This window comes from Ziziphus jujuba, chromosome 5, assembly GCF_031755915.1.
Source record: "Ziziphus jujuba cultivar Dongzao chromosome 5, ASM3175591v1".
NCBI classification, from domain to species: domain Eukaryota; kingdom Viridiplantae; phylum Streptophyta; class Magnoliopsida; order Rosales; family Rhamnaceae; genus Ziziphus; species Ziziphus jujuba.
The window spans coordinates 18,792,164-18,818,362 of NC_083383.1; the positions used below are offsets into that span (position 1 = coordinate 18,792,164).

The 26,199-nt window shown below is 26.3% G+C and overlaps 1 protein-coding gene across 1 annotated transcript; it reads right to left on the reverse strand.

The window, feature by feature from the left end:
• Positions 1-12,667: 12,667 nt before the first annotated feature.
• LOC107431492 (probable indole-3-pyruvate monooxygenase YUCCA4) lies at positions 12,668-15,350 on the reverse strand. The gene is made up of 4 exons (XM_016042428.4): positions 14,187-15,350; positions 13,815-14,063; positions 13,543-13,665; positions 12,668-13,151 (listed from the first exon to the last, which is right to left on the reverse strand). Exons 1-4 carry the CDS (start codon positions 14,820-14,822, stop codon positions 12,930-12,932), a joined length of 1,230 nt encoding a protein of 409 aa, XP_015897914.3. The 5' UTR covers positions 14,823-15,350; the 3' UTR covers positions 12,668-12,929.
• Positions 15,351-26,199: the final 10,849 nt, after the last annotated feature.

Below are 26,199 nucleotides of genomic sequence, written 5' to 3' on the forward strand. Positions count from 1 at the left end.
CTTGAGAAAGGAGAGGTTTCCTAAACAACGTAAGTTAAAGTTTATGCCTTGAGGAGATGGACATTTTCAAGTTTTGGAAAGGATTAATGAAAACGCCTACAAGCTCTATTTTCCAGGTGAGTATAATGTGAGTGCTACCTTTAATGTTGCTGATTTATCTCTTTTTTCTGCAGTTGATGATTTTGATTTAAGGGTAAATCACTTTCAAGAGGAAGGTAATGATGAGAACTTGCTCGTACCTGTACCAACAACTACACGCTGGGGTGTTGATCCTGTGCAACTGAAGATGAGGCCAATTACAAGGGCACACAAGCTAAGACGTTTAAGAAATATCTGGTTAACTTCATTTAAGGAGTTATTAAATTCCAAGAAGGTGTAATTATATTAGAATATTCTAAGCCCATTTTGAGCATCCAAATTGTGAATGCAAAAATGGACTTCGAAAGCTATTTTGGTGCATTTGAGGACTCTGGGCAGCAAGGTTCAAGTTTTTTGACCTATGAATGTGTTTAAGCTCACCAAGAGGTCATGATATCATACCAAGGCAGAGGCAAGGGTGTCCAAGCATGTCCAAAGGTGCACAAGTTTCAACATGGTCGAATTTGCATGAATTGGCACTAAGAAGGAGTTTACTTACAATCCAAGCAAGCTTTGATCATTCCAATCCATGGCAATGTGTGGGGACCAGTTCTAATCCTATTGGGCATATTACATGGCATATTGGATCTGATTTTGAGCTAAATTAGCTACTGATTGGAAGAAAAAAAAACAGCTTATTTGGAAAACTAGTCAACTACTTTTCAGATTTGAAATTTTGACTTTTAAATTAGGAAGTAATCTTTTGTTTTGGTTTCTATCTGGACAAATTTATTTAGGAAAGTTTTTTATTTAATATTTTGTATTGTAAATTAATTAATTCCTATTTCAAAATTAAGGAATTAATTAATACAAAATATATTAGGAAATACAAAGGGCAAAACGATAATTTCACTTTCTAAAACCTAATGGTTTATTTTTCTTAATAATAGACACAGCATGATTCATACAAAAATTACTTGTGAAAGAGATTTCTCTTTATTTTCATAGAACTCCATTAAAGAACTAGTGTTCTAGTTTGACTTATCAATAAGATATTATGTAACCTATTATAGTGTCTTCCATATACCAAGGTTTTTAATCACAAGTTGATTAGGGCTCAAGGTGACTACTAGAATTTGAACTTAATTTCATTCCAGACTAATATGATATAGATTTAGAAGCAAGTCGACCTAGGTTCGTATCAGGTCTCATAAAGTTTAGATATTTTATTGCACCAATTATGTTTCTATAAAGAACATCTTTGAAAGACAAACCAATGTTCTGGCCAAGTTGAACACTTATGCTTGTAGGTGAATGACTGAATTTAGAATTTTCCATACTAGTTTTTATTAGTAAGCTATTGATATACTTAGTCTGCAAGGGATATAACTCAAATAAGTTACAAACAACCTCTATGCTAAGGAAAATGGAGATTGACCCTAAATCCTTTAGAAAAACATGTGTATCCAGTTGAGTAATAAATTGATTGTCAATGTGGACATTAGACCCAAAGCTAAAACATCATCAATATAAATCAATACCCATATAAGTCTATGTCTAATATTTAGAAAGAAGAGTGATCACCTTTGATCTTTGACAACCCTTTTCATAGATAGTTAGGCAAAATCAACCATACTAAGCTTTTGGTGCCTGTTTGAGTCCTTATAGAGACTTTAGTATTAGACACAAGCTTGATATACATAATCAACCCGTATCCTAATAGTTCAACCTTTTGGAATCGGTGGTAATTTAATATGGCATGAAAATTCAAAATACTAGAAATCTTGGTTTAAATCCCACTACATTCACATTACCGCCTATTAAAAACAATTGACACTTGTAAGGACCAGAATGACATACAAATGAGAAGGAATGTTAGACGTAAGCTTGATATACATGATAAACTCACATCTTAATAACTTAAATTTTTTGGATCAATGGTAATTCAATTAGAAGTTTACACATATTTGTAGGTTTACCTATATCTTCAAACCTAGGGGTTGATATATGAATATCTCTTCCTTTAGAACACCATTAAGGAAGGCATTATTGAATCTTCTTGATGTATTGGCAATACTTGAAAGATTGCCAAAAAGAGCACTACACAAATGGTAAATGGTTTAATAACTAAGCTAAACATTTCATCAAAATCAATTCTTGGATTTTGATGAAATCCTTTGGCCATTAACCTTACTTTACACTGTTGCATTGATCCATTTGAATTTTCTTCACTTTGAAAACCTATTTGTTGCCATTGACATTTTTGGATAAGTTTAATGTCTTGTTTTCTCATGGAGGGAAAACAGTCTTTCTTTCGTAATTTGAGCCCAATTTGACAATGACAATGCTTTCAATAGATTTTTAGGTTCTTTATGAAGTAAATAAGAGACTCCCAAATGTAAGTTTTCTTTTTTAATCTAGTTCTGGAGTCTGACACCATCGGATAGGTAGAAATTGATTTTTTGGTGGGCAAGTCAACGTGAATGTTGATTCCTATGCTATCTAGATTTGCAAGAGGCATGGTGGAAATTGATGGGAACTCAAGCTGGCTTGCATTGGTACTCTCAGCTTAGCTTGTAGTGTTAGTCATAGATGGATTCATATTTGTTATTAGACGGAATGTTGATGTGATAGAACTAGGCAAAGATTGTGGAATATGATCCCATGGAAAGTTTAATAAGGTTGTAAGAATAATATGACATTAAGTTGACAAATTATTAGGGTTAGATGGCTTGTTGGATTGGGGAAGAGGTTTTGTACCATAAGCAACCCCTTATAGGCTATAGGGTTTCATTGTGCCATTTGTTCAAGATTAGGAGAAGAGACATGCATTTCACCAAAATTCAAGTGGTAATGAGCTATGTGCAAGTAAAGATAATGTGAATTTAGTAATATGCATATACTTCCTTTGAATTATGCCATTTTGGTTATTGGGTGTGATGGCATGGATGTTGAAAATGAATTTCAAATTTTGAGAAAATATTTTGTAAGTGTTTGATTTCTCCATCCCAATTAGATTAGAAAGTTTTTATTTTTGTTTAGAATTGATTATTAGCGATGATCTTAAATTTTAAAAACATTTCAATAACTTCTGATTTAATTCTCATTAGGTACGTTCATGTGAATATAAAGTAATTATCCTTAAATATTATACAACATTTGTAACCTTCATTAGACAATATAAGAGCAGGTCACCATACATTTGAGTGCACAAGATCAAGTAGAGAATATTTTTAGAGTAAGGTTGGTGCAAACTTTCTATAATACTTATCTAATTGACAAGGTTCATTAAAATTCTTAAAATCACTTAACAAAGATACCTTATTACAACTTGGAAATAGTATTCATAAGAGACAGGGACAGTTGGCCTAATCTAAGATGACACAATTTATTTGAAGATATGATAGAATTAAAATAAAAATAAAAAACTAGGATTCAATTTGTCTTTTGTGCAGCGATGAAGGGCGATCGATTGGCTCCAATTTTAGGCAAGTAAACCTTGGAAGAGTGAATATATACAGATAGTAAGAGCATATCCAATCACATACAATTGATATAATATGGCATTTCTCCTCCCATTGATGTCCCAAACGAGATATGTTAAATTTTGACAGTGTTGAAATTTATATCAAATTTGAATTGCAGTTTTTTGAAATGCTAAATTTTGACATGCTAAACTTGACATCAACTTTTTTTTCATAACCGTATTACAATAATTCTTACTTTAAAGGAAATGGAGGCATCTCGAACTCACGACCTCATAGTATGGATATGAGTGGCTTAACCCATATCTTCTATTAAATTAAATCTTACTATTTTGCTTTTGGGAGGTAGGAAGTGAATTCCATTACCATTTAATAATATTTATAATTGACATTGTTGTTTTTAGCATATATAATTAGAGTGCAAATGCATCAAACTCTAATATTTATATTGACATTTACTATTAAAAAATTCATGTTAATGCCAAATTTTAATAATAACAATGTCAAAAATGTCATTTTACCATTGAAAATGTTTTAAGAGCAGTTTCCAATGACATGCTTTTTAGGTTATACCATTACTAGTATTATTTTTGCATCCGATGTCTCAAATGGAGAATGCTAAATTTTGGCAATGTTAAATTTAGTAACTAATTTAGCATCAAATTTGGCATTATGTCCCACATTAAACTATATGGGCCCCCTAACCATTTATTATATTGAATACTATAATTTTCTTTTAACGATTAGTAAAAATGGACTTAATTACCATTTGATAAAATTTATAATTTGGCAAATATCTATTATTGAAAAATTAATGTTAAAATTTGGAATTAATGTTGACATTTATCATTAAAGAGCCATAGTAAATTTTAAAAATAACATTTACCATTAAAAATACTCTAAAACTTGATAGCATTATATATTAAAACATAAAATTTCACTATTTATTATCAAGTGTTTTTATTTGTTAATATAATAATTACTAATTGGTTAAAATTATTTGTTTATTTTTACTTTTTAAGCTAAAAACCTTATGTTGGAAAGCAAGCTTTCTACTAGTTGGTTAAATTTATGATTTTTAGATCTCCTTGTTTAGGCCATCAGTTTTCTTATAATTACATTTATGATTTTTAACTCTAAAAGTTAATGATAAAAACTAATATCGAGTTTTGAATATGATTTTTAATAAGCATGAATCTAATTTTAATTAAAATGAAATTGAAGGGTAAATGAAATTTTTTTTTATGATAATTTCTCTTCCTCCACCCCAATGTTTAGAACCATAACTTTTCAAATATAACTATAATTAGTAAAACTATAATTAAGTAAAGATTTTCATAGATTTACAAATTGTATTCTGTATTTCATATTTAGCATCTATACTATATGGTTAATAAATTTTGACAGTCTAGTTTTTATCTATTAAGTATCATGTGCCACATAGACGATCTTCTTCTTTTTTTTTTTTTTTTTTTTTTTTTTTTTTGGGGTAATGATATTAGGGGTAAAACGAATATTTCAATAACTTATTCTTTCTAATTAAAAAACAAAATTAAAATAATAATATAACTTTGTTTCATGGAAATCACCTTCTTCCTCATTGGTGATTGTTACCGTTTCCTTAGAAGGTAAAGGAGGAGGAATCAGAAGCATGGGTTTGACTAGCCTAGTTCCACAGGTTTCACCCGAGGGATCAATTTGGTGGCTCGCGGCCATTTATCAAGTGCTTTTTGGAGCCACCAAAGCCGATGAAATTGGGTTTGGTACGTGGGCTATGGCTTAGAAGATGGACCTGTAGATGTTTGTTAAAATGTCTTCGAGGAAGTTCTCTGCAATTTGGGCATCATACGGAGAACGATATCATCCATGAGTTTAGAAGCACTGATTTGGGTTCCATAGTTGAGAAAAGGAAAAAATCAGCAACCTTTTTACTTTTCTAGAAGTCCAACAAACTCTGATATTGTTAGAGACCAAAAATAAATGCCCCAAACTCCAGGATAATGGCTTCAACATTCTCTTGGCTAAACGGGCGAAGGATTCGATTTAAAAATAAATAAATGCATATCCATCTCCACCATTTTTTCTGATTTCTCTCTCTCTTTTGGTTTTTTTTGGTTGGGTCCTGGAAAATCAGTGGCTTTTTATTTCCTTTTTTTTTTTTTTTTCCTTTTATTTTTTCAAAGTTGCAATAATTAATATTACTGGCGGTGATGAGGAGCGGCACATGGATGAAGATGCCGAAATGTTGACCGATAGTGGTGACAATGATCGGAAATTGATGAAGGTAAAGAAAAAATAATGCTAAAAATATTGGACAACATTAAAAATAAAATAAAAAATTATAATACATCATCATTATCCCATGCTAACAAGAGTGATAAACATATAGTAACAGAAAGAGAGAGATAGGGACGCTCTAATAAGCAGGAAACCAATTTCACGGGTGTAAGGGTTTCAGATTTTTTTAAAAAAATTTAATGTTTTATAATTAGGAAGAATAAATTATTGACACTTAATATCATTTACAAAAATAGATCATGTGACTTATACACGAGATAAAAACAAGCCAAACACAGTTGAGGTCTTGGACTGCCGCAGCAAAAAATTGTTAAGGGGGATAGCGCATCGATGTAAAACATGGGGTACATGGGGTAATTTATAAATCCAAGTGGAAAGTTCAAGGGTAACATTGCCAAAAACGCATCAACTAATTTGTTTTAATAATAATAATAACCATTTTTTTAACTCAAATATACAAGAAAGAGGGAAAAAAACATTTACAAAAACAATCAAATCTTTTTTAAATTATAGCTACTTATTATTTCTTACAACATTTATATCTAAAAAAAAATTATGAATCAAATTATAATTATTATTTGAAAACAAATATGCAAATATTTAAAAATAGAGTAATAAATGGATTATTTGCATATATAAATAAGTTAAAAAAAAAAAAAGTTAAAAGTTTTATTTGAGGTAATCTATGAGTTGACTCATAGTTTGACTACTAAAAGAGAATGAAGTGAAATAAAAATGAAATATGAGAGGGCAAATGAAACAAAAATAATGTGAAAGCACTATACTGAAAATTTTCAAAACTAAAATGCATTTGTAAAAAGAATTTAAAATAGAGAGGTAAAGTGATATTTATACAACAAATAAATAAATAAATAAAAAGGTTAAATCCACCAATAGTTTTCACAATTTTGCATTTTTCGTTCTATATTATTGAATTAGAACTATACCCTTTGAAGTTTGTAAATGGCACACTACCAATCCAAAAATTTTGCAGTGTGACTTTTATTTGATAAAGTTCATATGCATTCACATGAAAAGATTTACCTTATTTGAGTAGGGATATAATCAAAATAAAAATTATGTCATGGTTAATATAATTTAACACCTAAAAAAATCATAGTAAGAAGATTTGGGGCTACTATTGAATCATTTACTATCTTTAAGGGGCATTAATTTTTTTTTTTTTTTAATTCTGAAGGGTATTTATGGTAGTTTAATATTCATCGTCATTGGTGTAAAAAATCTAAAAAAAAAAAAAAGGAAAAAAAAAACAAAAGATCTTTATGACTATTACTAATAATCTCCAATGGACCATACATATTAAATAATAATTATATTACATAATATTTTAATTGGTTATTGTTGTAATGAGTTTACTAGCATTCATCCTCATGCGATATACGGTATGTATAACCATAATAGATAATGTAATCATAATAGATGGTGTTAAATATAATCTATAATAACTAATTATATTTAAAATTTTATTGCTAATAAATATATTGGATATTTTATTTTTCAATCTATAGTATAAAATTTTGTTAAAAATTATAAATTTACTTCTATATATAGTACTATTCAATTATAAAATTCAAATTCAAAAATTATCTATATAAATTACCTATATAATTTTTTTCCATGTATGGAATATTCCATCTATGATGTAACCATAATAAATAATATTAAATATGATCTATAATAGTTAATTATATTTAAAAAAATTATTTAAAAGTTTTATTGCTAATAAATATATTTGGATTTTTTTTTTCAATTATACTATAAAAGTTTGTTAAGAATTATAAATTTAATTTCTATATATAATACTATTCAATTATAAAATTTAAATTCAAAAATTACCTATATAATTTTTTCTATCTATGGAATTTTCCTATTTAATTTTTCCATCTATGCAATTTAGATTTAAATTCAAATGTATTTATATAATTTAATTTAAATTTAAATGTATTTAAATAATATTTTCCATTTATAGAATTCAAATTCAATTCAAATGTATTTTTTGATTTCTCACAAATAATTAATTTCCATATATTAAATACTCATAATATAATTTAATTATTTATCATTATTATTATTATTATTTATCCTACAAATATATTTTTATTTAGAAGAACAATTATTTATGGAATTAAATTAAAAAAATGTTGACCTATTTAATTTTTTTCACGTATAAAATTTAAATTCAAATCCAAATATATTTATATAATATTTTTCATCTATGGGATTAAAATTAAAATTGAAATATATTTTTTAATTCTTTGTAAATAATTAATTTTCCGCTATTAAATCCTTATGTTTAATTTGATTAAATAAAGAATTCAATTTAAATGAAATAATAGCATTCTCTATATCTCTTCCGTTATCTAATATATATGTATATATATATATATATATATATATATTAATTTAAGGAATCTTTCTTTTTATATATGTTTTAAAATGTTTTTGATAAAATAATTATTTTCATTAAATTTTATAACTCATTATTTGGGGTTTATAATTATTTATACCATAGATAAAATATTTTATCTTGTAAATATTAGTCAAATCCTGTTCAAATATGTATACTTATTATTAATAAAAATCATGCCTTAACATATTACTGAAAAATCTTCAATTTTGTTTTATATTAAATATTATATATTAGATAATTTAATATTGAATATTAAATATTAAAATTATGGATAATTATTAATTTTTTAATTTAAATTTAAATTTAATAATTATCATTTGAGATCGATTTTATCAATTTTTGATATTTAAGAAGATAATAATATAATTATAAAAAATAATTAAATAGTAGAATAATTATTTACTAATATTATCATTCTTGTTAATAAAATAAAAATAGCACGGGATAGCAATTAAGATCCGAGATTGAATAAAATCATAAAAATCAACACAGTCATAATCATAATTAATGGTTATTATTCTTGTACAATTTTTAATACATTGTAAATATTCAGTTATACTTTTAAATACGAAATCTACTTTCTATATAAAATTGAATTTATATTGATCTATATTAATTAAATCTTGTCATATATACACATACACACACACACACACATATATATATATATAAAAGTATATTTTAAGCATTTTTTAAAAAATATTGAAAAAAATGCATTATTCATTTTAAATTTTTAATATATAGATCAATTCATTAGTAATTAACATATACTGATCTTATTATTTTATTATAAAAATTCATTTATTATATATCCATATATAAATATGTATTAATGTATAGAGTTTTTATGTGAAATATCTTTAATAATAAAAATATATTTTATTATATACATGTTTTTTTTACCTAATCTTTAAAAAATTCAAAAAGTAACCAAATAATGAGAGAAAAAAATTTCTCTTGCTAAGTTTTATTCCATCACCAAAAATAAAATCTTCATACCTACATATTATGGAAATTTTCAAACATTAAGATTAATTTTTTTATTCCAAATTTTACGAAAATTGTATAATTTTTATTTTTGAAAATATTATTTATATAAATTATTTGGAAAAATGTTGTTTATATAAAGTATGCTAAAATAGTTGTACATGTTATTACAAAGGTTTCTAATCAAATCTTGATAATGCCCATACATTATGAAAATTTTCAAAATATCAAGATCAAATTATTCCTTTCAAGTTTTATTAAGATTGTGAAATTTTTTAAACAATTTTATTTTTGAATTTTAATTATTTATAATGCTCTTGGAAGGAAATATATGGCAATGATTTTAAGATTGTAGAATTTTTAAGATAATTTTATTTTTGAATTTTAATTTTTTTAATGTTTTTGGAAGGAAACAGAATGAAAATGAGAATAACACATGGCAAAAATTTTTACTGACTATTTTACTTTTATATATTATATAGATGTATATATTAGGCCATATATATGTATAATTCCGTTATAATATATGTATATTTATTAGGCCATATATATGTATAATTGTGTTATAATATATATGTATACTAATTAGGCCATAATTAAGCCATAAATATATATTTGGTAAATAAGTTAAAATTAAATATTTTATTTATTTTCAATTTATTTCAAAATTATTACTGTAATTTTATCAATTGTTTGATAGTTATGGATATTTATATCAAAAATTAATTTTATATATATTTGGTTATATCTATAAAAAGTAAGATAATGAATAATAAATAATATGTAATAATAAATAAAAAATAAAAAAATGTGCTTTTGGAGGGAATTTGGAAGAATGATATACTGACATGTGGCGCATACGCTTCTTCTTCTATATATTATATAGATGTTTCTATATAGATTTTTAGTTTTATAAAGTCATAATTTAAATGAAACCAATCAATTAATTATTCTTAAGTAATGTTATAGGCATCACCAAGTCTACCAACTTGTTTACTAAGAGTATATTTCTCATTAAAAGTATATTTGTCACTATTTGATTAATTAACATATTAATAGAATTTAAAAATGAATAAGTAAACCCTTAAATGAATAATTGTCATTAAATATAAATCAATCAAATAATAACATGTATATGATTAATAGATAAGTTGGTAATCGATATGGTGACTATAATATTATTTATTATTATTATGTAAACAATGGATTTCATTGCATAATCATTACAGATGATGATAAATAGCAATAATCTAAAAATATATATATATATATATACTTTTTTTTTTTGGAAATTTTCACATTAGGATTTTTTTTTTTTTTTATCAGCCCTTGGATTTTTTAATGGTTAAAATTTGAATATGAGTTTGGGGTTTATATTGATATTGTCGAATTCATTTTGTCATCTAGGATTTTAGCATTTTCCTATACTTTTATATAAATTTCATATACATCCTTAAATCTATGCCTTTAAAGTAATATGAGAGCTAATAATATAGATTTTGATAGACTTTCTCATAGAACATTTGATTGTATATGTATATAAATAATCATTTAAGAACAGAACTCTTAAATATTACTAATAAAAAAAGAGAATTCTTTAAAATAAAGAGAAATTTTTAAAAAATAAATAAAAAGTACTCTCCAACATAAAGAGTAAAATTTTAAAATGTTTTTTATATTATATTTTTTTATTTTTTTATAAATATTTATTGCTAAGTTAATTTCTCTCTTTTAAACTTAAATTCTTTTTCAATTATTGACAATTGAATGGTGCGTCAACAAACAGAAGGAATAAAAATTAATAATTTAAGTATGATAGCGACATAATAATTTGTTTAATAATAAATTAAAATAAAAAAATAGATTTGATTCTTACGTTTAAAATGTTAAATCTATTCTTTATTTTTTAAAAAAATTTAAAAATTAAAATGATAAATTTATTTACATATGTAATCTTTAAAATAAAAAAGAATTTAAAACAGATATAAAATTTATTGGAAATACTCTAAACTGTGTTATTTTACATCGGATCTTCTTTTATATGGAAGAAATAGGGTGACGACACGTCTTCTATGAGCTTTTTTTTTTATAACTAAGGAGTAAAGGGGTGTGACTAAACCTTTTCTTGGAAAATTAACAGATTTCCATTTTTGTTTCAGTAGAATTTAATACATCTTCTAAAATTTTGACCTTAAATGGAATTCTCGTTTGGAGGGCCTCATTTGTTGATGATGATGATGATGCTTTTGAAGAGAAGCTGCCAGCACACTGAGCAAGAAAAAATTGGCCTACTTTTTGTTTCAAATCTTCTTTAAATGATAATCTGCAAAAGCATACAGGGATGCACGTGCAACCCTTTTCTCCATTCTCAATTTCAAACCCCACAATTAAAATAATTTTTAATTGTAGAATTACCATCTTGTACCTCTTGATTACCATGACCACGTCAGGCACCAGGCTTCTCCTTTCTTTTCTTTTCTTTTTTATTTATTAAAGTTTTGGCAGGGAATTAAGACTGAAATTAGCTTACACTCGCTACAAAAATTAAATGAGATCCACATAGCGCACTTTTTTAACCAGACCATTTTGGTCCAGTATCCAACTTAACTTGGGTAATTTTGTTTTTTGGATAACACTAAACTCATTAGAATTATTAAAGTGAAAATTTCACACAACTTTTTTTTTTTGTTTTCAATAATTTTAGTACTCAAATAAGTCTACAAATAGGTAAACTGATAGATAAAGGGCAAAAAAAAATGATTACTTTGATTTAAAAATGAGAGTTTGATTGACAAAAAAAATAATAATAATAAGAGTTATGTACTATCTACTGGTATAAAATTTCATTTTTGTTTTATTTTGCACTTTTTTCTTCCTCATAAATGCATTTCTATTTTAAGGAATTTCATCATATAGCTATAGCTATTCACTCTTCATCTCTGTTTTACCTTGGTAGTCTCTTTTAAGAGTGAAAGCAATTAGTCAATTTATGTGTGACTTAAAATGACACTTTTAACCATCTGTTTTAATTATATATACAAACAAAACATTTATTATTTTATTTTATTTTTTTGGAAAAACAATAATACATTTATTTTATAAATTTGTAGACATTAATGTTGTGAAAGAAATGGATCAGTCAATAAAAAAAAGAAATTATATTTTTCTATTTGAAAATGCATTGTTTGTAAATATAAATTAAAAAAAAAAGTCACAAGTGTCATTTTAAGTAAAATATATAAGTTGACTAAATTTTAAGAGGCTAATCTGAAACAGAAATTAAATATTAAAAAGACTATAATAAAATTATTTAAAATAGAAATGCATTAGTGGAAAAGAAAGGCAAAATAGAGGAGTCCCTTTTTATTATAAAATCCAAATTAAAAGACACATTATATTTCAGAAATTCTGTTTATACAAAGCCAAGAAACATTACATCATGATGAGAGGAAACTCACATGCAAAATTGTTAGATATACAAAATTTTCCAAGGGGAAAAAAAAAATTAAAGAAAAAAATAAAATGAAGTACAATTCTGACTAGGTGAAAAGTAATTTACACCATGTGACAACCTAACTCCGAGAATAGTCTAATTCTTTCTTCTTTTTTTTCTTCTTTTTTTTCCTTTTTTTTTCTACAATTTAATTTGATTATGATTTCTTGAGAAGGATAATATGGGAATTATAGGAATTTTTGCATTCCTTCTTTGTCCTCCACTGATCAGCAATGTCCTTTGCAATTTTATCGGCGTCAGAGGCCGTTCCCAATAAGCCTCTTCTTGTGAACCCAACGGTATAAAGTCCATTCTCTCCTTTCCAGCCGTTTGGAAATGGAATTTTAGGCATTCCATCGTTGGTGAAGAAATCACAACCCTGAATACCAAGAATCAGATTACATTAACCAAAAAACAAAAAAAGAAACTCTGGCCCAAAAAAGGGACAAAAAGAGCAAAAAGTATCCTTTTTAGGTTTCTTTTTTGCAAATTGCAACATCATAAATCCTAATTTTTCCATGATGGTTACACATCATAGAACCCCACAAATAAATACATGAAATATATTTTATAAAACAAAGGGTATGTTTTAAAAAGTATAAGAACCCAAACAAACCCCAACAGATTTTGTTCTTTTTTGCATGGAGAAAAGAATAGGTTTGTAAGCTTGTGGTGTTTGCATAGGTGAAAGGTAATTCACAATAAGATAAAACTAAAACTAAAAAATTGCCAACTGGGTATGAAATTGATAAAGAGTATTATTCTTTTACCTTGAGCCATGTAGGAACATTACTTTTATAACCAGTTGCTAAGATTATAGAGTCGAACTCCTTTTCTTGTCCATCCATAAATCTGCCACCGTTTCTTGTTATCTCCTTCACACCTTCCATAACCTGCAAGCATTCCCAATTACAATTAAGAAATAATAATAATAATAATAATAATAAAAACAAAAACAAAACAAAAGCAGAAACAAAAACAAAAGCAGAAACAGTACTTTTAGGTTATGAGCAGAACAGATGGTGATTTTCAATTAATTTACCTTTATTTTGCCGGACTTTATCTGGGATAATGCTCCGACATCGAGCACCGGAGTCTTTCCGGTGGCATTCTTGAGCTCAATTGGTCCAGTTTTTGGCCGCCGAAGGCCTAATTGTTCTGTATTGCCGAGTGTGAAGTTGGCAACCAGTAGAAGGATCTTGTCTACTAGTCTCAGTGGCAACCATTTAAGAAGCGCCATTGCTATTGCAAATGTTGAGAATCCAAACATCTCTCTAGGTAGAACATGAACCTGAAAATCATCAAAGTCAGATCAAACTAGTTCATATCAAAGAGAACCCAAAAGGGGATTAAAAACATTTAGAAGAAAAAAAAAAAAAAAAGAGTAGATTTTCAAACGATTGAAAAGGCTTACAGTGTTTCTAACAACCATATAAGGTATCGCATTGTGTCTGCAAAGATCCAAGCTCACTTCCATGCCAGAATTGCCACACCCGACGACCAGAACTTTATGGTTTCTGAAATCAGAACCGGATTTGTAACCGCTGGTATGGACCACAGGTCCGTGAAACTTCTCCATCCCAACAATTTCTGGTATTACGGGCTCTGCATTCTCTCCGGTAGCGACGATAAGCCAACGCGAAAAGTACTTGGAATCCTGAGTCCGAACCCTCCAAAACCCAGAACCTGAATCGAACTCGGCGCTCTGAACGGTTTGGTTGAACCTGGGTTTTATCGAGAAGTGTGAAGCGTAGGACTCCAAGTACGAGACGAACTGGCGCTTTGTTGGGTATTTTGGAAAATTTTCCGGGAAACCCAGAAGTGGAAGCTCACAAAATTGTTTAGGAAGATGAAGTTTGAGACGCTCATAGGTTCTTTGTTGCCATAAAGAAGCTATACAGTCGCTTTTCTCAAGAATTACCGAAGGAATACCATGTTTAGAAAGGCAAGCAGAGACTGCTAAACCCGATGGTCCTGCACCTACAAGAATAGGTCCTTGAATCCAGACACACTTCGCTTGCTGTTCTTCTTGATCTTTACAAGAACCCATGTCGCCAAATCTCAAGAAAAAAAAGAAGTAAAAAAGACGATTAAAAGAAAAAAAGAAGAGGGACAAAGAAATGGAAAGACTAAGAAAATTCTACGGTTCTTTCTTTCTTTTTTTTTCCCCCCCTCTTTTCCTCTGTTCTTTTCGACTCTGTAAAAGTCTCTGCTTATTTCTTTTTTTCCCTGTGTTTTTTAGCTGAGGACAAAAGTCCCGAATGGATTCGAGAATTTAAAGAGAAATTATTGTGGGGGTAAGAGAGTTTAACCCAAAGGATTAAAGGGACTTGAGGGAAGTGTCAAGAATCAGAAGGTGTGGTCGTCTGGAGGGATTTTAATGCATAGAAAACAGGGAGAGAAAAACAGAGGTTTTTATGAGAAGTGAGAGGTGGAGTGAAAAGAGTTAATTTACTCTAGAGAGAGAGAGAGAGAGAGAGAGAGAGAGAGAGAGAGAGAGAGAGAGGGTGTAATGGAGGCGTGAAGGTTAAGAAAAGGATTTGGTTCTCTTTCTCAAGGCCTTTCCTCAGCTTCTCTGCAGAGTTTTTGGGGTTGTAGTAGGCAATGGGCGAAGGGAAGATATAAATACATTTATGTGTGTGCTTTAATTTATGTTTGATTTTAGTGTTAAAAGGAAAAAAATAATAATAATATATATATATATATATATATATACCTGTCCCACTCGCATTCTATGAGAGTTTAAATACGCTCGTAAATCGTATAATAAATTCATCAGTCTGTCGACAAAAAATTTTAACTGAACAAGTCGTGCTAGGAGTTTAGAAGATGATACCGATAAAAAGGATGACTAATTTTGTTAATTTACAAAACATCTTGCATTTGTTAAGGGAAGAAAAAAACAGAGAGGGCCTGACAATATTGATGATACAAAATATGGTGAACGTTAATAGTTTTTTGTGAGATTAAATTTTCGAACGGGTGGGGAGGAAACTTCTATTTTAAACAGAGAATTAAAAGATAAATTTTGGAAAGTACAATTTGAGCAAAGCAATCATTCATATAACCGCATGGAAGGAGTGTTTAAATGATCAAATTTTGTCCCATTTTCGTTTTCATATTTCTATATAATTAGTGATTTAATACCATTTCATTTATTTATACATACATGTATATATATATATATATATATAAGTAACAAAGAGAAATAATATAAATAAACAAATAAACGAAATGTGCAACAAAAAAACATAACAATTTTTAATATGGGGTGGAATTCTATACCGTTGGACAGTAATTGGAATATGAATAATGAGATAAAAAAAAATCTTTATTTGTGTTTCAGCACTAATGACTCCAGTCTTTCTATTTTATTTTTAAATTGTTTTTACTATCTAAATAAGCTGATTTTTTTTTTCCCCTCTTACATATATATTTTATTGTTGATGGATGATTTTGGCTAACACAAAGTTTTCTCGTTTACAAATTCCGAGTACTAACCTGTGAAACGAAAAAAATAATTGCTAAAAAGGAAGCTAGGTTGACAACAACTAAATACAATAAAATTTAAAAGTAAAATTGGCATTACCATCTAAGTCCATGAGCTGTTTGTGAGGCCTAAGTTAATGAGAATTTGTTAGTACCATTATTATTGTTAATGGATAATTTTGGCTAACTCAAAGTTTGCTCGCTTAAAATTCCGAGTACTGAAATTGTAAAACTAGGAAAATAATTGCTAAAAAGCAAGGCTGGTTGACACCAACTGAGCCAAAAAAAAAAAATTAAAAAAAATAAAAAAATAAAAAAATAAAGAAATAAAAAGATAGAAGTAAAATTGGCATTACCATTTTAAGTCCATGAGCTGGGTATATGGCCTACGTTCATAAGAAATTGTTTGTATCAATATCATTGTCGTTACAGTTTGTAGCGGACTGGCAATACAATAATTAGTGGACTTTGAGGCCTTATCTATATTTTTGTCATGGGTTAAAACTTACAATGTCCCGACTTGATGGCCAAAATCAGGAAGCGAAGAAATAATTGGTAGGCATTTTGATCATCCTACTACGTAATAATATGTAACTAATATATCGGCAGACTTTTATTAGGATTAGGATTTGAACAAAATTATCATTGATAATGGTAACTTAACGAAGAAAACCTTTCAGCTTTTACATCTACAAGTTCAGAAGTCGAAGTTCTAGTCTTGACAAATTTTGTTATTATCTCGGATGGTCTCATGCCGCGATGCTGCATGGTGTAGAACTACGGTCTGATGCTTATGATACTACCAGGAGATATCTTTTTTGTTTCAGCCAAAAAAGAAAAAAAAAATTTGAACAAAACTTGATAATTGGTCACCTGTTATTTGGATTCAGATAATTTGACCAGATCTTTAGACCAAACAATTTAAGATATATTTTGGGACTTGTCGATAAAAAGAAAAATAATTCTGATGATAACTGAAACAATTAAATATGGTAGATAAACCTTAATAGTTTTTATTTTTTATTTTTTTCCCCCAAAAAAAAAAAAAAACCTCAACTGTTGAACTTTTTTTTTTTTTTTTTTTTGGGTAACAATATACTTCCATAAAAAAAAACAAAGTAATATAAAAACTATAATAATGCGATATAATCTTTTTCATACAATGCCCATCTCATATTTATACCCATCTCATATATATACATATATATGTAAGGGAGTGTTTCCCATATAAATGTTTTGACAGTGTTAGTGTTTCCCATATAAATGTTTTTGACAATGTTTTTTAACAAATGATGATGACTTTTAAATTTATTTATTATATTTATTCCCAAAGTACTTAAAATTTTTATACATATCTAAATATTTTTTATTTTAAGTAAAATATAAATGATATTTGTTTGGTATGCACAATCTAATTTTTGTTCCAATCATGTTTTTTCTAACCTCAATTATTTATTTTCAATATAAAAAACAAATAACTAGATATTTTCTCGCTTTTAAATTTTCCTTTTTACTTTTTTAAAGTGAACTTTCAAATAGTTAAAATGATATATAACGCTTGGATATATATATATATATGTAACAAAACATTTTCAATTATCATCTTGATCTAATGTATTATTTTTTCTTTTCTGAAAAAAATTTAGTTGATACTTAATATATATATATATATATATGCAAGGTTTAAAATATCGAAATTTTTTTTCAAAAGTTTTTTGAAATTTTTGTATTTTGAAGAGGTCGAAAGAAAATTTAGATTTAAAATGGAAATGAATAGAATTTCTATAATATCCATCGAAATTTTTGAAATTTCATCAAAATTTTCAAAGAAATTTATGTCAAAATATCCAAATCAAATCCTTAATAATTTGGTTAAAAAATTTATAATCTCTATTGAAATTTTGAAAATTTCCATGTGAATTTCAAAATTTCAATGGAAATTTTAGAGATATCTATGAAATTTTTTTATAAAAAAATTCAAAAATATTATTGATGATTAGTAAATTATTTTTACCAAATTAACTTTAGTGATACCTTTTTATTTTTTATTTTCTTTTTACTTTTTGATTGTCTTTTCAAGTATTTAATGATATAAATAAAATGGATTAAATTAAATTCAATAATCTTAATAGGTTCTATTTATTGATAAATATATGTATATACTTACTATACCTTTTGTATAAGATGGATTCATTAGAATTCATAAAAATAAAAAATAATAATATAAATAATAACATGAAAATAGAATATTATGTAAAATTGATATCGATAGCTTTAAATTAATAACATTAAGCAAATAAAATAAAAAATAATAGAAATTTTCAATTAATTAAAAATTCTATGAGTATTGGATGATATTTATGAAACATAATGTAGTTGTAATAATTATTTTATCTTAATTAATAAATAATTTTATCAAATATATATATATATATTTGCATATTTTTATGAATAATAATTTATTTATGATCGTTATCACTTATTATAAATTAAATTATTTAAAAAATTTTATATCTATTAAATATTTTTACAATTTTTATAATCAATTTGATAATTGATTGATTAATAAACTAATACTAAAGTTTGAACAAAAATTTTTATTTCTTAAAATAAGTTTTAATCAGTTTTTATGAATTTTTATCGATATTCAATACTTTCTGATATTTTTTTAAAAATTTTCATATTTTGGATTTTTGATATTTTCAATGATACTGAAATTTTGAACTTTACATATATATATATATGTTCCTTTTATATAGTAAAATTATCATCTCATTTTTAATTGTTTTTTGGTTTTGTTTTTTATTTTTTGCATTAATGCCTTCTGAATTAAGTTTCATGATGCAATTTTCAATTAGTGCTTAAGACCAATTTTATAATTTTTTTTAAAGAAAGTTATATAAGTGCCAGAGGAGTTTAAAACATTTGCCAATTAGTTAAAATGTTGGCATTCTCCATCACATTATCCAGTTCAAATGACAATTGACCGTCCAAAAAAAAGAAAAGAAAAATATATTATATAAATGGGTCTCACATAGCACTATTTAGTTCAGGGATACTAATGCTGTTACACTTATAATTTAAAATGTATTGATGTAAAAAAGGTAAAATAGTTAATTGTGTTGAAATGTAGAATATGGCGCGTGGTGTCATGCGTAATGAAGGGCGTAGATGCCAAGTGACCGTGGGTATACTTGTTGCATGGTGGGAAACCAGCAGAGAAAGACTTTGAGAGCGTCAACAGCCGTTCGATCTTAAAACTGTTGCCGCTAGTGCCAATTGTCTAAGAATTAAATTGCCACCGTAATATAACCGGGGTCTTGAAGACTTTTCCTCCATAATTTATTAATTGGTTTATATATATATATATAAATAGTTTGTCCAGTCCATTTATATTTTTATTATACAAATATTTATTTAAAAATTATTATCAATATTATTGATAATATAAAAACAAATATTGAAAATAGTTTTTGAAATTTTTTTTAATTTTTTTTATATATATATACCAATAAAAATATAAATAAACGTTCTAATATCTATATATGAAATAATTTTACGATACAAACCGTACTAAAGAATATATTTCTTTATATATATATTTATTTGTATTAAAATATTGTTAGTATTGTTTTTTTTATTCTATCTTAACTAATTATAGGAACTTGGACTCGTTTGTCCGTTTGTTTAGTCTCTTTCATGCCAAAACTCAATGCTATAAATAATGAGGATATGCAAAATGTAAAAACCAAAAAAAGAATATGTGATAAAAAATGTTGACAAAAACAAATATTCTGCTAGATGATGGCACCATACAATTAAATTTGATAGATTCAAAACTTAATAAATTTTACTAAAAAAATAAAAATCGCATGTGAGGATCAAAAGAGGCTAGGCTTACTAAGAAGGGAAAGCTAAAAAAAATATAAAAGAAATGATAATTCATCTTTTGGTAATCCAAACTTTAACAATCCAATTATATATAATCCATTTGAATCAATATGTTAGCTCGAGATTACCCATTGCCATTTAAGTAAAATTTTTGAAGTTGAATATAGAATTTCTGTAACTATTCTTTACTAAGAGTTGAATATAAAATGGAATATTACATTTGGATTTCTAGAAATTTGAATATAAAATGGAATATTACATTTGGATTTCAAGAAATTTATACGTTTGGATTTCTAGAAATTTACATTAATTATAATTTAATCTTTTAAATTTTAAAGATTACAATTAGCACATCTAAAGATGTGTGAATAATATAATTCTAAGGGATGTGAATCAAGCAATTGGGAAAAAGATGATAACTTTTTTAATCTTAAAAAGAGATTGATAATATCTTTAAATTAGAGAGACTAATTTGTATTTGAGTCAAATATTAAAAAAAAGGTGTATGAAATTAACCCAATATAAAAACTTATGTGCCAAACTATGATGGTCGTCATATACATCATACTTTTTCATGTTCAAACTTATAAAATAGCGTTTTTATCATAGAGTAATATTATAAAATACAAATATTTGTTAAATTTTTAATACATATATTTATTAAATTTTGAATGTTAATATTTGAAAAATTCCTTTTCTAAATTTTCTTTGGGATATTCCAAAGAAATATTATCAGACAATAATAAATAAAAAAATAAGAGTGTTATTATCATTATTAATGACCATTTCCATTAATGCATTCATTAATGGGATCCACATACCATGAAAACTTAAATAATTGGCTGCCTAAAAGAAAAGAATATTTAGTAGGATGAACTAATAACAGGGTTAAATACATTTTGTCCTAAATTATTACATCTTTTGTATTTTACCATTTAAATTTTAAAAAAAATATTACATTATCACCTAAACTATTGTTTTTCTTTTTTTTGTCACTTTAGAGCAATTCTGCAAATTTTTTTTTGCCAAATAAATTTGACAATATTAGGCCATAAACATTAGTTGAAAATGAAATAGAACAAAATAAAATTATTTTCCAATAGAGTTACATTAATTGTGTATAGTTAATTTTATCAAAGTCATCTATCAAAATGGTATAATCTAAAGTGATATAAATAATAATTGAGTTGGTAATGTGACTCTTTTTAAAGCATAGGTGATAAAGCACGAAAAGTATAATAGTTTAGAAGGATTAAGTGTATTTAACCCTAATAATATTAAGTCATTTCATCAAACATAATATGTCATTCTTGTCATTTTAAAAGTTTGATGTAATTAAATTCAAAATTATAAATTATTTTGTTAACAAAATAATTTCTTTATTTACTCCCTTTATTAACATATTAGTTTTCTCCTAGAAATAATTATATCAATCACTTTATTAAATCATTATCAAAATATTAGTAAACTTTGAAACAAACAAATAAAAATTAATTTTATCCATCCACCAAAAAAAAGATAATACTAATTTTATCCAAAAAATAAAAATAAAAATAAAATTTTACTATGTGTTTCATATTCCACCCAACAATTTATATATAACCAAAATGAAAAAAAGAGCATCTTTTAAGCTTCTCTTGGTGATGCTATTTTTTCTATAAAATTAAAAAAAAAACTAAAACAAAATATTATATATATATATATATATATATGTGCCTATACTGACAATTTTGATATGATACTGTTTATGTGACATATAAATTAATATTATCTAAATCTAAATCATATAAATGTATAGTGAATTTTAAAATTGTTTTCCAAAGATAATATATAGAAAATTATTTATGATTATTAATTAATTACATATATTTATCAATTTTTTTTAAATATCATTTTAAGTAAAATTTTGCTTTTAAGTAAACTTTACAATATTTGACAAAGTCTTTAGAAGTAGAGGGTCATATCGGTAGTACTTATTTATTTTTCCTTGTAACATTAGCTTAACATGGAATTTAAACAAACCCATTGAAGATTTTTTTTTTTTAAATAACTATCTATTTTTCTAATGTGGTTAAAAAAATCTAATAACAGATAAAACCATTAGAAATGCTCTAAATTGAATAAACTATTAATAATATATATAAAAATAATACTATTGGTCATAACAAATAACACTTATCGGTGGAATCCGTATGTTATTTGGTAATTTAAATACCTACTCAAAAGGATTAACATTTTTAAATTAGAATTTTAGAATAAAAAAAAAAATCAATACATAGTTAAATGTTATCGATTAACGATTGCTATGTCAATAATGGTCCCACTTGATATGACCTACACTAGAAATCTCTTTAGGATTCCAAGATAACTCTGTATCGGAAAGTCTGACCAAAAAGCTCTCATAGAAAGTTTGATAAATCTCTTCATCAAATGTGAATAACCCAAAATTCTGCCCAAAAAAAAAAAAAAAAAAAAAAACAGCATATGTATATATAACTCTACAACAGTATACAAATCCTTCTATCACGGTTCCATATTAACAACCACTGGTACAATCATATTATAGGTTTAGCATTACACATGCATTACTATAGTCACTACTGTGCCTATATTTTCTATTAGAGCATTTTAAAAATAACTTATAAATTTTAAGTTACATAAACAAAAGAATATGTTTAAATAAATAAAATAAAGACAAAGGGAAAGCAAAATACTATTGCTATAAGGAAAAGAATTGAAAGAGTATTGCATGAGATAGACTATTTGCTAATTGTTTGAACTTAGGGAGACAAACCAAAAATAAGAAAATATGAGATAAATATGTCTTAATGAGTAAATTAGTACCATAAGAAAATTTCATATTTAATGCTCTTTTAAAAAAAAATTCATCTTAAAACCATTTAAAAAAAACCGAATTTATGTCCCTAAAAATTATTATAAAATGAGGATTTTATTTTCAACAACTTAAAATATCATAATTAAAGGTGTAGTGACAAACCTATTATTCTATGGTCATAAGAGAATGACACAAAATTGAATAAAGACTTTCTTATAATGTGACTACTCATAGGATGACTAAAACCTATATACTAATAATGGAACAAAAATATTGATATTATATGGTACATATATTAAATCCAAGAGTACAATATTCATAACTACTATTCTCATGACCATACAATTATATTTTTAAACACATATTGTACCGTAAGTCAAAATTTAATATCAATAGAACTAAACTACAAATTAAATATTCCACAATGTGAACTTTACAAATCACAAATCTTTTGTAAACATATTAAAATTTCCAAATCATTTATTCAAGCCAAAGCCATATATTTCTGTATACAACATATATTTATATATATGCCAACCATTAAAATATAGAATCCATAAAATCATTTTAAAATACTTTAAAATTCAGAACAATTAAACATGATCCAAAAATTTACAAAACACTTATTTGTAAATATAGATGACCACATATGTACGAATAGAAGTTTTAATTCTCAAAAGGATGATTAGCGCAATTAGTCACTGAGCTACACTCATAGTTGCACTTTGATTCTCGAACTTTTATTTTTGACACTTTGATCTTTAAACTTTAATTTGTGATGCACTTTGGTTCTTAAACAATTTTTTATATGGTTTTTAGCAATTTTGAGATATGCATTGTACTTGAGCAACATGCAAAAATTTTGTGGGGTTGTTTGATTTTTTTACTTTTGTTATTTTCTTGTTATAAAAAATGTGTTGTATGTCTCAATACTGTTAAAACTTAGATTAAAAATATTTTAAGGACCAAAATTGTTACAATAAATGTATTGTATGTCTCAAAACTATTAAAAATTAGACTAGAAATATTTTAGAGATCAAAGTGCATTAGAATATAAAGATTTAGAATCAAAGTGACAAGAAAAAAAGTTCAACGATTAAACTACAAATACATGTATAGTTCAAGGACTAACAATGTCAATTAACCTTCTCAAAACCATAGAAAATATTCAAACCCTTATAATTATTATACAAATATGCCCAAAACATGTTTAAAAATAATTCCAGTCATAGATATCATAGATAATCATTCTTGCTCCTCTAAAGATAGCTTTTAGACACAGTATGGATACCTAAAATATGATAAAAATATTTTTTAGCCTTCCAAAAATTCAACCAAAGACATTGGCATCCATTATATGCTCTAAAATTAATTCTATAATCTAGGATTATAGAAATTGGATACTAAGAGGTCGTGTTATAATTTAAACCCTTTGGATTTGGTATTCAAAACTAGGATTTTTCAATTTATGACCAATTTTATGAAATTGATTACTCTACTAGCTACTAATAACCTTTAGGAGTACAAAATCAACTAGAATTTAGTCTTAGACTGCCAAGTTTTGAGCCAAATTTATTGAGTATTTACAAAATTGATCCATATTTGGTAGTTACTCAAAACTCAAGTATAATGGACAATATATACATCAATGAAAGCCTACGGGATGGGTAATAAGAATTGGAGCAAAAGGAGGCTAGAAATGGGTTCAAGAGGTCAAAAACTAATGGAAAGAATCTTCCTTCATAGCCAAATGTTAACGTTTTTTAGTGATTATAAAATACGATTGTAAATAGGTATAAACACTATTTTCCAACTAGATCTCGGTGTATTCTAACTACTATATTGTGAGATCTTCATACCAAAATGTTTCTTATATTGCAAATTTTCCGACGTAACAAACAAGGAAGCAAAAGGAGGTTAATAGAGTAAGTTATGAGATTCTAAAATTGTAGGTTTAGAAAGATAAAACTTAAGAGAGCGAGTAGAGAAAGACAATAATGGTTGTTATCTAAAAGAGAGGGGAAGATAAAGAAGATGACATAATTTCATGGCTCATAGTTCCAAAAATGTTGTTGGCTCGTATTGACCATAACTTTCAAATTGTAACTCCTATTTTAGTGTGTCATATGTTGACGAACTCATATCGACAACATCTACTCAATGGAAATAAAGTCAAAGCCATATTCCATCAAAAAAAAAAAAAAAACCAACTTTTCCTACTAAAAAATAAAATTTGGTTAAACTTGGTGAAACTGTTTAAAAATTCACATTTTATGCAATTTTCCAAGACAAGTTGTTACACCATAGTAATCATCACCATTAATAACAAATAAAAAAACTCTTAATAATGAGTAATATTGGGTCCACTTGTATTTTATAGGTTGCACTTTCAATATATATGTTTTATTTTTATTTTTTTAAAATCAAACGATACTCGAATGATGCGGATTGCCATATAAAAGTCATATAAGAGTTTCTTTCCATATTTTTCTCATGAAAGCCTTACCATAAGTCACATATGAGTCTTTTTCTAATAATAGAAAAATACTATTTGTCACCACTGTTGATAATTACTGGGGGATCCATATGCCATTTGGTAATTTAAGTGCATGCTAAAAAACGTTTACTTTCTTAAATTAGGGTTTTAAAATAAAAAATAATACATACTTTTTTTTTTGAAATAGAAATATAAAACTTTATTATACTAAACAAGCATTACATTTATTTGCCTGAAGTGTTAAAGCTAACCAAGTAGGTGCCTCTTCAAACCAGGTTTCATAACCAGATAAATTCAACACAAAAACGTGCCACAAAATGTGCAGCCCCATTTAATTCCCTATCAACATATAGCAACTAAAATTAGAAAAAGGGATAAAATATGTTTTATGTCTTCCACAATGCAACAATCAGGTTCTAAATAAGGATCTCCATCACAGATAAAATGGATAGCCTCTTTAAGCTCGTATTCGCAATGGTTAGCTTGAATCCAAAAAGAAAAAGCTTTTCTAATTCCATCGTGACAAGCTAAAAGAAACCAGTAAATGGCTTTGCCATTGTCGCCTTGAACTCACCATCCTTATTACTTACCACCACACCAATTCCACTACTAACATTCAAAATTGATAAAGCTTTATGAGCATTTAATTTATAAAAATAATACATAGTTAAATGCCATTATTTAGCAATTGTCATGTTAATAATAGTTCTATTA

Excerpts from the sequence above, each read along its gene's own strand:
- LOC107431492 (XM_016042428.4), bottom strand. The coding sequence starts at position 14,822 with ATGGGTTCTTGTAAAGATCAAGAAGAACAGCAAGCGAAGTGTGTCTGG. Across the intron at positions 13,666-13,814 it reads TAAAGTCCGGCAAAATAAAG|GTTATGGAAGGTGTGAAGGA; the intron begins GTAAATTAATTG and ends GAATGCTTGCAG. Across the intron at positions 13,152-13,542 it reads ATGTTCCTACATGGCTCAAG|GGTTGTGATTTCTTCACCAA; the intron begins GTAAAAGAATAA and ends CTTGGTATTCAG.